Source organism: Hyperolius riggenbachi, chromosome 1 (assembly GCF_040937935.1).
Source record: "Hyperolius riggenbachi isolate aHypRig1 chromosome 1, aHypRig1.pri, whole genome shotgun sequence".
In the NCBI taxonomy this organism is placed as follows: domain Eukaryota; kingdom Metazoa; phylum Chordata; class Amphibia; order Anura; family Hyperoliidae; genus Hyperolius; species Hyperolius riggenbachi.
This window is the reverse complement of record NC_090646.1, coordinates 96,054,126-96,066,802: the sequence shown is the minus strand read 5'-3', so window position 1 is coordinate 96,066,802 and position 12,677 is coordinate 96,054,126. Positions and strand designations below refer to the sequence as shown.

General features: G+C 44.1%; 1 protein-coding gene across 2 annotated transcripts in view; it reads left to right on the top strand.

Annotated features, from left to right (window-relative positions):
• The window catches only part of STK32B (serine/threonine kinase 32B), a 258,548-nt gene that overhangs the window by 217,322 nt on the left and 28,549 nt on the right, over window positions 1–12,677 (top strand). For both annotated transcript variants that reach the window (XM_068277282.1, XM_068277271.1), the window contains exon 9: window positions 1,281–1,406. In XM_068277282.1, coding sequence (XP_068133383.1) covers window positions 1,281–1,406 — 126 coding nt within the window. The remainder of the gene's footprint in view (window positions 1–1,280; window positions 1,407–12,677) is intronic.

Here is a 12,677-nt window from a genome sequence, read left to right as displayed (position 1 = left end):
TAATTAAGTTATTGGCAAAAGAAAGGGAGGAGCACTGACAGGTGAAAATTGCTCTGGTCCACAAGGGGTCATGGTCTCTGCTCAGTGACACAGTCTTTGATGTACTGTATTTTTTTTTACTATAAGACGCACTTTTTCTCCACCAACAGGGTGTGGGGTCAGTAGTGCATCTTATGGTCCAAAAAATACATTTCATAACGGCGCCAAAGTGTCCTCCCACATGGATATTGCAGCGGCATCTGCAAATTCCTCCACATCCCACCACCTCCTGATTGCCACAATCACCTGATCCAGCGTTCTTATCAAGGCCGGGAGGAGGACGATGAGTCTGCCAGCTAGCTGGGGGGATGAGGAAGTATGCTTTCTAGCTGAAGCAGCATGTGGTGAGGCGCAGAAGAGCTTTGCCAATGCACCGTAGCAGGGCAAAACAATGCACTGCACGCTTATGCTACTATAGCTTCCTGGTCCCCCTCTCAATGCGTGACGCAGGGCTACAATGCCCGCTCCTGGATTGTCTTCCTGGCCCTGCATTTGATGGCGATTTGGGGAAATGGAGCTACTAGGCCTGCCCTCACAGCTATCGGACAATTGTCCGGTTATGGTTAAGCCCGGAGAATAGCTGCTTTTACTTAAAGTGTACCAGAGCTGTAATTAATTAAAAGTTTTATACATACCTGGGGATTCCTCCAGTCCCATGCGCACGGATCGCTCCCACGCCGCTGTCCTCAGCCTTCTCCTGCACCAGTCACGTAGCTTTCTCCAGTCGTGGCCAGTTTACGCAGGAGAAGTGTGCCCTCTACGTATCTCTCCGGCGGCTGCTGGAGAAATACATACATAGCGCACTTCACTTGTGTCAGACTGGCCGCGACTGGAGGAAGTAACGGGACCAGCGCAGGAGAAGGCTGAGGATGGCGGTGTGGGAGCGATCTGTGCGCATGGGACTGGAGGAAGCCCCAGGTATGTATAAAACCTTTACTTTATTACAGCTCTGGTCTCCTTTAACCTCCAGGCCAAGTAGGAGGTTTCTGGGGGACTGGTGGCACATATAAACAGTGTGTAAATAAGGAGCTCCTCCTTATTCTGATTTTCAGCAGAGTCCCCTCATACATGTATTTCCTCACTTGTATGATGTGCACTATTATTATTTTTTTTGAGATGGTAAAAGTTAGATTTTAGGGTATTAGATCATTCCCCATTACATGTACCACAACACTCCTCTTCACACAGTCTTATTAAATAAGCCCATTTTGCTCCATGACATGTTTTATATTTCATTGCAGCTGCTTACAAAAGATCCAGAGTGCCGCTTCTCATCTTTATCTGATATTCAGACTTCCCCTTACCTGGCTGATATGAACTGGGATGCGGTTTTGGAGAAATCACTAACACCCAGCTTTGTACCTAATGTAAGTTTTCAATCTTGCTGCTAAATGTTGCTAATTATAATGCAGTGCAATTACTATTGTTCTGTCGTTGCTGCTAAACTCTGCGTTATGAGCCTTCACGGAGCATCATAGCCTGTGACTGGCTACCTTGACAACAGCTATGCCTTTGTTTAGCCAGGGGATCCTGGTCAACCAGTGGTATAAAGAGGCACCATAACGACTTATAGTAGAATGTATTAAGTTATTCAGGATAGCCACTTTTGCAGTAAATTTCCTGGTTTCAGCATCAAACACTTCCTATATCTATAAATTGCTGTACATTGTATGCAACCTTGCTCTCCCAGTATATCATTAATGCTCTGGGGCGCCTGGTTTCAGTGCTCGACACTGTGTGCCGAAACCACCTGCTTCGTCCCCTTCCCCTAAACACCCAAAGGCTCATGGTCCTTAGCCCACTTATTCATGCTTACCCTCCACCTATTTTGCTAAATCGTAACCCGCAGCCGTCATTTTGGACATCTGTAGTGCAATATGTCATTTAACATCAAGAACTAATCATGTAGATTGGCAGGTGACATGTTGTTGTAATTGATGCCGGCTCCATCCATCCATTCATCCATCCATTGGCTGCTGCTGCTTCACTGCAGTAGGGACACATCTGGCTCAGCCCCTCCATGATGCCAGTCACTAAACAGGAAGTCAGGGCTGCCGCAGCCGGACGCTTCTGTACCAGCCTCATTTTCTTGACCAGCCTTGCTGAATGCTGCCCAAGAGTCGGGACTCACCTCAGAAATTAACACTACTGCACCTTTTGAACTAGGACATCTTGACCAGCACCGCCAGATAGTTGTGGGTGAAGTGTAGTACACTACAAAGGAAAAAACATGGAGACAACGAGAGCCCAGATGGTGCAGTACGTCACAGAAGATGAATGTAGTAAATTATCTGAAGAAATAATACTCACAAAGGCGGGTTGCAGACGGGCAACTGACCACTTGAGGCAGGTGGAGATGCACGAACCCGACTCCACTCGGGGTACCAGGAAAACCTGGTACTGGTCGCTTTCTTAGGAAAAAACACCTACACTCTGATATGGGAGATCACAAGTGGAGGTCCTTCTCTCAGGCGAGGTGGTAAGGCACAGGTAAGGGAAAAGAGGCGCCCAAGGATATAAAATATATTAAAAGCAACTAAAAATGAAAAAAAAATGATGTGGCTTACCTCAATGATGACAATTTAATAAATTATGAATGATTTATTGATATAAAGCACAGGCTATGCGTTTCGTGGGAACCCGCCAACCTCCTCAGGCCAAATAAAGTGCCACTAAATGCCAGTAACTGGGGTTGGACCGCCAGATGCCAGACGTCAGCAATCAGGATCCTCAGCAGCGTCAGCCATCACTGCAGGTTTCTTTCATGAAGAACTGGGTCCTCACTGCTGGTTCTTCCCTTCCCTCTGTAACCACACCCCTCCCCCCCTCGATGTCTTCTTAGAGATAATAGATGTTGCAAAGTGCGACTGGTGGCGCCGTAGTGTGGCAGCTTCAGCTCCTGGCTTTCAGACATTATATCCCCCTCCCCCTCCTTCCAGTAGCTGTATGAGCCAAAACCAATTCTGGGTACAACCCTTATTTGTATTTGCCGAAATAAGTGATTCTGATTCACATCACTGGATTACTTGATGGAAAGATTCATCAGTAGATCCCATCACTGATGCTGGATTCCCATCACTGGATGACTTGATGGAATGATTCCTCAGTAGATGTCATCACCGATGCTGGATTTACATGAAAGGATGACTTGATGGGTGTTTGCATTACTAGATGTCTTATGATGGGTTTACTTTTGCAATTATGGGTTTACGTTTACATTAATGCAATTTATTCCTAAAGCAGGTAAGTACAGTATGTGTTTCTGTTTTGTTCTATTAAAGGGCTTCTTCATTATGTGGAGGAATTTCTGGGTTTTATTTTTAGTTGTAACCCTTTGTGGGAATAGATAAGGGTTACTAATATATCCCTTAACTAATTTCTTTGGGATGGGGCAGATATTCTGGGGTATCCTTGTTGTTAAAGGTGCTTCCAGATACCCCCTAATCCTCCCTTTGTTTATATTGCTCTCATATCCTTTTTGGGGTGCAAACAAAAGTGGGGAAGAGGACCTTGCCCATCAACATTGGGACAATAGTATATTTCATAAAGATCTTTTGCATAATAATTCTTTTAGCCAAATAATTGTAACACTTCTACAGCAATTTGAGGATCACATTTTTAAAATCTAGTAAAACAAATATGCAATCCTATATAATAAAACCGCGGGTCTCTGCATCCTCTCATGTCCCTGTGTCCATTCGTTTGTGCCAGTGCTCATGTGCAGACTTGGGACAGCAGGAGGATGGGTGCAGGGGGCGGGGCGGGCGGCCGTGCGCACGCAGTTTTGAATGGGTAAGATTGGATAAAGGAGTCGCAGCCGAGCCCTAGCGCCTGTTTTTTAATGGACTGGCTTATTTCTAGTACAGTGTAAAATCGCTATAGCAAACTCTGATATAGTAAACCTCTAGCTATAGTAAACTCAGGATTTGTAGGAGGAAGTCTTACAAGTTGTTGTGGTTGTAAGGCTTATATAATACAGCTTCAAGCTACAGTTCTGCTCATTATAGCGGCCCCCATAGCAGTGTTCCCTTTTATTGTGGTCCCCCAATGTATATGCAGCTACTCTAAAGATTGCACAGCAAGGTGAGAATTTAGCAGCAATCTTGGAAGAGGAGTCAGAGGATCTTCACCACTGTAATTATAACACTGTGTGCTTCAGAGTATTGAAGAGGAGGATTGGGGTCCATTATCTTATCTCAGCACAGATTTTTTTGTGTGTAGCACCTAGAGTTCTGCTTAAAAATAAATTATTTTTATGTTTAAAGCACTACCATTTTCCACAGCACTTTACTGGCACATAGTCATGTCACTGACTGTCCTCCAAGGAGCTCACAATCTAAATCTTTACAAAGTCATATGTCCCTGGCATAGTATTAAGCCAATATATTCACCATAACCCCCCAAACCAATTAACCTATTACTGTGTTTTTGGGTTGAGGGAAGAAACTGGGGAGCCCTGAACAAAATCCCACACAAAGACAGTGAAAAGAGAAAAATGCTCACAGAATGTGTCCAGGCTGTGGTATCGAACCAGGGATTCAAGTACTGCAAGTCAACAGTGGCACACCAGCATGTGCCAGAATTGCACGTTACCTGTCTCTTTGTCCAGCAAAGCAGATCACTTATAGAAATATGTCTCCTTCTATATGCCACCACCGTTCCTTAACGTAAGGCAACATTGACAATATTGCTCAGTATTAGACTGAAGATCATAACATGATCTGTGAAGTAGGCTGCATTCTGTTAGTTCAGTGTAAGATTCATTCACATTCACCCACAGAGATCTCCCAATCTGTCCTGCGCAAGCTAATTCAGTTTTGTTAGACTAGCTGCCAACGAAATGTCATGTTTACCAAGATGAGAAGGACATTATGGTCCTGCATATTTAATATGGTACATAACATCTGAGGCATATGAAATGAGCAGACAGTTTGGCACAGGGAGCTGTTGTTGGCTGCAGCAGAACACTTGATGACCGCGTGCCAGCTGCAGCTCCTGGCAGGAAAACCACAGGTTCTACAGGAGAATTCTCTTATCCCAGCTGCATCTCTGGAAAAGTCATTAGTAGATATTTTATGAACTTCTTCATCCCCTGCTATAAAGCTACTATTTTTCCACTTGCAAAATGGGGTTTTAAAGGGCAGCACCAGCTAAAGACATAAATACACAATTATAACACATTTTTCCACCGCCAAATGTGCTGCAATGCACAGACAGACTCCTATGTTCCGCCCCCACTGCTGTTTAACTGTATATGGATGCATATCATATGGAAGATGACAAAACAGTGCATTATAGTGTACTGCTCTGCAGGCAGTGTGCCACTGGCAATAAAGTACTTGATTGTTTAGTATCAGTATAGGTAGCCAGATGACCGCTCCCCCCTTTTCCTCCAGCATAGGTAGTCAGATGATTCCCTTAGGGCCTGAGCCCACTAATGCAGTTGTGTCTGCTTCTGTAACATTGATGTGCTGCTAAAATGCGGACACAACTGCGCACAACTGTGTTAGTGGGCTTAGGTCCTTAATCTCTCCTTTTCCCACCCCCTTTCAGTATAGATAGCGAGCTCATCTTCACACCGCAGCAGCCATCAGTGTCACTCATTTCCCACTCATCTCCAGTGCAGAAGCTTCCTCTTCCTTTCCGTCTCAAATGCTGCCCAAGTCCATAGCCACAATGCAAATGTGCACATCGAGCAAGATGGCTGCTGCACAGGTGGCTAGCAGCAGAGTACTGTGGTCAGGCGCTCGCCTGATCTCCCTGCATTGCAGCATTTGCAAACTTGCAAATGCTGCACCAGTTTAGCCTGCTGCTTTGGTGCCCTTGCTCCTGTGGTGCCCTAGGCCATGGTCTGGGCTGCCTTTGCCTAAATCCGGCCCTGCCTGTACTGGAGACACAAATAGTCTCTAGTGAAGGGCTTCGGCAGCCATCTTCCAGTAGCCCTGCTCTGACTGTGGGCTGCGGGGAATAAACTGGATCTGATAGACGCCTCGGCCAGTTTAACACCTGGCTGGGGGGTCCCAGAATAGTGCGGGTGGCAGTGCTCTCCCTGCACACGGCTGGCGGGCCCCAGAGGGGCCCCGGGCCCCCCTGCAGCTGATGGGGTCGCATCCCCGGTAGTTACGCCGGTGAGTTTAGTGTATCATCCTTCTTAAAAACAAGTGACACCCATGCTAACGTAGAAATAAAATACACATATATATCTAGATAAATACTAGCTCTACTTACATAACAGATGTATTGCACTGTCCGCATTATGATGCCTGTGAATTTTATAAAGGAAAAGCAGAGAATCCTATTCTAGACAGTTTCCATCTTGATTACCTTTGAATGAAGCTAATCCTGACATAATTTCCTCCCTCACTCTTTTTTCTCTTCTTGCTAATTGTGTATTCGTTACCCGCCCTCCTCCCAGAGTCATCAGACACTCCCACTGAGGTCAATACTAGGAATTGCACTGTCTTATGTTATTAGACGAAGGGTGAAATAAAGGGAAGAGGAGGAATATATTATAGATAAAATGACCCCCCCCCCTCCCCCAGCATGCAACTGTTTTGCCAGCCAATGGCAATGGCAATTAAAGGGCCAGTGCTCCTAAGATATGTGATAACTCCAAACCATAACAGCAGCAAAAGCTTTTTAAAGTTTAGAATGCAGGATTAGCATCTTAATCACTTAATACACTCAGACCAGTTGCTGTAGAAATTAGATTTTTATGGTGACAATCCCACTTTAAAGGACCACTCCAGTGAAAAAAGAAAGCAGTTAAAATCTGCCTGAGCTGACAGGTTTTTGACTAGTCCATCTCCTCATGGGGGATTCTGAGAGTTTTCTTTATTTTCAAAAGCATTTGTTGAACGACAATTTAACTGCCAAAATAGTAAGAAACTAGTCAGCCTCCCCACTCAATTGCACTCTATTTTGTCAGTTAGACTTAGCAACTGCGTTTGATGAAATGCTTTTGAAAACAAAGAAAACCCTAAGAATCCTCATGAGGAGATGGACTAGTCCAAAACCTGTCAGAATGTTACTGCCTACATTTTTCACTGGAGTGGTTCTGTTACTCATGATTTATCTTCCTTTATCTGTTTTTCTTATTGATTGTCTCTCCTTTGAGACTCGTTTCCCACTTGCGCGGATGCAAAATGGATATGGTAAGCGATTCCGTCTTTTTATACAATGTTTCTGAAAGTGGACCTGAACTGCACAGGACAGAAGGAAAACATAGAAAAATGCACCCTGTATGTATTTAGAGAATTTAGTTTGTTTAATTCCCCCTCATATCTGTCTAATCACAAGTTGTAATTTGATCTATCCCCTGTGTCATATGACTGTTATGGCAGATAAGCCCATTTGAAAGCACAGGATGGTAACAATATGTCTGCTTCCATGAATCAGGAAGTAGAAACAGTGCAGGTTTATTTTAGGATTTTTATCAGCTGTAATAAAGAAATGTTTATGTTTAAAGGTTTTTATGCTGTTGTGTATTTCTTAAAGCAGGGAGGAAGTTCTGAGTTCAGGTTCACTTTAAGGTGTCCCCTGTTGGGGATCAGGACCCGATCCCCTTGGGCAACATGGTTGGGCTGGACTGCACAGACATCAGTCAGCTGTGTAGCGGACACCTGTGTTGATATGCAGGGAGGCAGAGGGGCAATGGAACAACGTGCGTGTGATGTCACAGGGTGGGCGGAGGATCGGCCATTTCTGGCGGTGAGCTGATCTGTCTAAACCAGGGGTAGGGAACCTGGGCTCTCCAGCTGTTAGGGAAATACAAGTCCCATAATGCATTGCAGGAGTCTGACAGCTACAGTCATGATTAATAAAGGCAAATGCATGCTGGAATTTGTAGTTTTAACACAGCTGGAGAGCAAAGGTTCCCTACCACAATCACCTACAGGTTTGGGGTTTGCAACTTTGCAAGCCTGTGTACACAGGCCTGATTATCGGCAAACGTAGTCGTTATTGGCCGCCTCAGACGACTTAAGTCAGGTGTGTGTACGAGCCTTTAGGCTTTTTCTGCATCCTTTACCATCATGTTTATATGCAGTAGTTTAAACATTTACTTAATGTATTTTTGCAGTGCAATATATTGTCACAGCGTGACATCTTCCTTTGTTCCTTTGTAATGTTTCCTATTACATTGCCGGGACCCGACAATCTGATTGCTGGAGGGAAAATGAGACAACAATACATGGCAGCCTGACAGCTTGAAGGTTATGGATTACTCTGCTACATCTTGATAGAAAATGCCACATTGTACATAGCTTTGTACTGTGAGATCCCTGACAACCGGGGAAAAGGAGAGAGCAGTGACAGACGCGGGTGAGCTGTACAGGGCAGGGGTTGAGGAGAACGTACACAGGACAGGACACAGATTTCCCTGCTCTCATCTTCCCATCCTTGATGTCCTAGCAATGCACTCCTACTAATCTTCCAGAAAAATACCCCCAATGTAATGAAAACTACTCACCTCCATGTCATGTTGTCTGGCCCAAACCTTCTCATTCCAAAAGTAAAAAGGAGCTCCTTCACCTGAAGATGTTTAGCACTGAATTCTCACTCTCAGATACTGACACTTGCTGCTTTGCCATTGAGGATGTATTGGTGGGGCTATGTTCAGTACACCGTTCTAACTAATGGCATGCCTATGGCCTGTGAGGGAATCTGTGCGAAATCAGTCCAGTGTCAGATTCATCAGTTTACTTTTTGTGTGGTGTGACCTCTGGGTGCCAAGGGTGTAATAGGAGACCATTTTTTTTTTCAGTGCAGGCTTTTCAATTTAGCATTTATGTAATGGTCTCAAGACAGAAGCTACTGAAGACCACTGATCCACAGGGTAGCTTTTCTGTTCATCAACTGAACTGGTAAAGTGGTCCTTTCCACCTCACAGGTCATAAGGAAGTGCAATCCTTTAATATTAAATAGGTGATGTCATACATTCAAAGTGGCGCTTACTGAGTGCCCAGGGTCTCAAGACAGTATACACTGAAGACCACTGATTCACAAGGTAGTTGTTCTGTTTAATGAACTTAACTGGTGAAGTGGTTCTTTGCACCTCACAAGTCAAAAGGAAGTGCAATAATTCATTATTAAATATGGGAGGTCATACAGGTCATGGAATCTTGGCTCCATAACCCCAAGTTTTATAATTTACAGTGGAGGTCACTGAGCACCCAGGGGTCTATAGGAACCCAAGACTAGGCCTAGAAAATGAGTTTGGATTGTTCATATCCACTCCGGCAAGCAAATCTCTGCCTTAGCTCCCTTGAAGTGACAATGGCACAAATATGTGGACATACGGAAAAACAATTCCAAGAAAGCCGCTCTTCAGAGCTGATGAAAACTACTGAATTTAGTCAGATCCTCTTTTTCGGCAGCTGAGATAGACTGACATTGAAGAACTACTTCAGTATTTTTCTCATTAATGTGGTAATTGAAAGTAAATGAATTAATAGGATATTAAGAAACCATTTATAGTAACAAATAGATAGTCCTGCACCAAGAGCCAGAATTCAATAACTACAGAATAATGAGAGATTTTAATATAAAGAGTATCATTTTTTATGGTGTGCCTGCGAAGATTTCTCCATGGAAGTACGTAATTGTCTTCTAGCAGATAGATCAGTAATTGTTCTTTTGTACGGGCACAAAAGGCTGGAAAGTTTAGGGCATGTCAGAACTTATAATGACAATTTGATGCTGCAACTGGAGATGTATCTGTGATAAGTGTACTCTTTGACATGGTGCTGTGAGATAAGGCCACTTTCAGAACTCTTGTGTGAGCGACACAGATGTAGACAGCACAATGCAGATGAGGAGCACAATACAGATGAGCATAACATCGGAGATCACATCAGGGAAAGACAACGAAATGGCTATAACAGCTCACATGTACTGAGAATGACAGTTGCATTTCCAGTTAGTCTCTTGTACATTTATTGCTTCCAACATATGACTTTGGGGGTGGGGGGCAAGAAAGAATAAGGATGTGTCAAGCAATTGTTTGAGGAAATAGAGGGACATAAATTGGTTTTCAAATATGTTGCCATTCTGCCCCAATGAATCCTAACCTATCACCCCTTTCTGATGCTTAAACTGTGTCTTTAATGTCACTTTTTTTTCCTAATGACTAAACCTAGCCTCTCAGCTTGATGTTAACCACTTTCATATGCCTAAGCTGTACCTCTTTTCTTAATATTAACGTATTGCTGACACCTGACCCCAAGCCAAACAACCCCCCTTAATTTAAAATAATTGGTTGGACAGTGTACTGGTTAAGGGCTCCGCCTCTGACACAGGAGACCTGGGTTCAATCTCAGCTCTTCCTGTTCAGTAATCCTGCACCTATTTAGTAAGAATCCCTTGGGCAAGACTCCATTGCACTGCACTGCATTAGCCTACTGAGTGCACCCTTAGGCCTCGTTCACATCTGCTGCGCTGAAAAACGTGTTAAAGCGCATGGTAAAAAACGCATGCGCTTGTGCGCGCTTTAGTCCGCGTTTCTGTGCGTTGCGCTGCGCTTCTTTAAAGCACGTTTTGCTTACTGTAGCAGCAGCAGTTGTCAATAAAACTTTGTTTTTGTATGTAAATGTATTTTTTTCTCCAATTAGGGGTAAAAAACGCATGCGCTTCTATGCGCTTGTACGCGCTTCTATGCGCTAAAAAAGCGGACCCATTCACTTGCATTGCTGTGCGCTTTCCAGCTCAACGCACAGAAATGCCTGCAACACTACGTTTCTGTAACGCTGCTCAGCGCAGCGCATAGATGTGAACCAGCTACATTTAGTTACATGGACAAATCAATACCTTGCTGATCGCACAGGGCAGTGCGCTGTGGAAAGCGCACAGAAACGGCCCTGATGTGAACGAGGCCTAAGTGGCTGCAGCTCTCAAGCACTTTGAGTCCTACAGAAAAGTGCTATACAAATGTTAGGATTATTATTATAACCTCCCCAATTAATGTTAACCCTTCACACCCCCCCTCCCCCCCCCCCCCCCCCCCATCATCAACCCCATCTTGATAACTAACCTTATCCTTCTACTCCTAGCAGCTAAAGGTAACTTCCCCCTACACTATCATCTAACACCAACTCTCCTAATCTGTGCCAAAGCCTAATTGGCAGTGGTAACCAAAGCTTACCTTTCATGGTCTATTTCATCTTCAGTACCCAGTTCTCAATTTTTCCTCCTGCTGACAACCTATTTCCTTCTGCAGTGCCAGGCACCCAACCTTTCCTCCCACAATCAAAAACTTGTACTTGTGTTGGTCCATGATGGACCTGAATTGCTTGTTAAACACGGCCCTACTGCATTTGCCTCTCAAGCACTGTTCATTCAAATGACGGTATCTGCTTTTCATGTCATTCGTGTAAACGCCCATTGTCTCTTCTTATGGGATCTACTACATTCAGTGCTTCTGTACCCCCCTAGGGGGCTCAAAAAGAAACACAACAATGGAATGACGGGAACCAATGCTCGGATGCAGAAAAGTGTTTCTCATAAGCTAAAGGAGACACCCCTGGAAGCCCATGTGAATTAGCCCAATCCCTACCCTAACCCTACCATGCTAAAACGGTCTGCCTCGCAGTCCTCAAACCTGGACAAGTTCCTAAAGTGGACACAATGAGTAAGCGAGAGAGACTGGCACTAGAAGCTTGCTGGGAACTGAAGGCTCTACTGGATCCTGCACACACAATCACGTGCTCCCAGAGAAATGCAGATTCAGTTATAACCGAGAAGCTGGAGGCACTGTAAATTGCAAACTTGTACTTTTAAACACAGTAAAGCAGATATCGGGGTATGCAGCGTTGGTGAAGACAACCTGACAGCCGTTTTGCTTTAAAAAACAGCTTCCTCAGAGGCTTATGAGACATACTGTATGTCTCTTCAGCCTCTGAGTAAGCCTCCTCCTACTTTTTGAGGTCCAACTAAAGAGAATTGCTGTTGGTGTTTTTAAACTTCAGTGCCAGCGTAAAAAATCCTTACACATTGCACATTTCATAAATTACGGCACCGGAAAGCAACCATTTTAGTCTATCGTGTCTAATGACCTTCATAGGCCACCAAATCCATATGCATAAATCAATTTCTTTACAGACCCAGCAAGTTTATCACGTGCTGGTTTAATATAGTTTCTGTAGCCCTGCATATTTATCAAGGCGATTTTGATCTCATTTATTGGAAATTACTGAATGGGAGGTTTAAATATTCACAAGAATAAATCTTGTTCAGTTTGTGCACATTAAGATATAATGATGTATTTTTTCTCCATTACTTTAAGTGGATGTAAAATGAGCTATTAATTCCATCATTCCGAAGTCATTAAACCTGCTAATGTAAATGTGGCTATATAGGGCTGTATGTGCTGAATATAGGCTGTGTATGAGTGCTGTGGTCTGTGTGGCTGATGTGTGTGGTGGGATTCTTCCTCTAGCAATTCTCAGAAAAAAACTCTTTCTGCCGCCTAACTTTATCCACCCCCTCACCGAGAACTCCTTTCCTACCGAATACCTCTAGGAGAATGTCAAAAAGTTGTTAATTTGGTAGAGGTTAACCACTTCGTGACCGCCAAACGCCGAACGGTAGCAGCAAAGCGGCGCCCCTGTTCCTCTGTGATGCCATATGGCGTCATCTGGCAA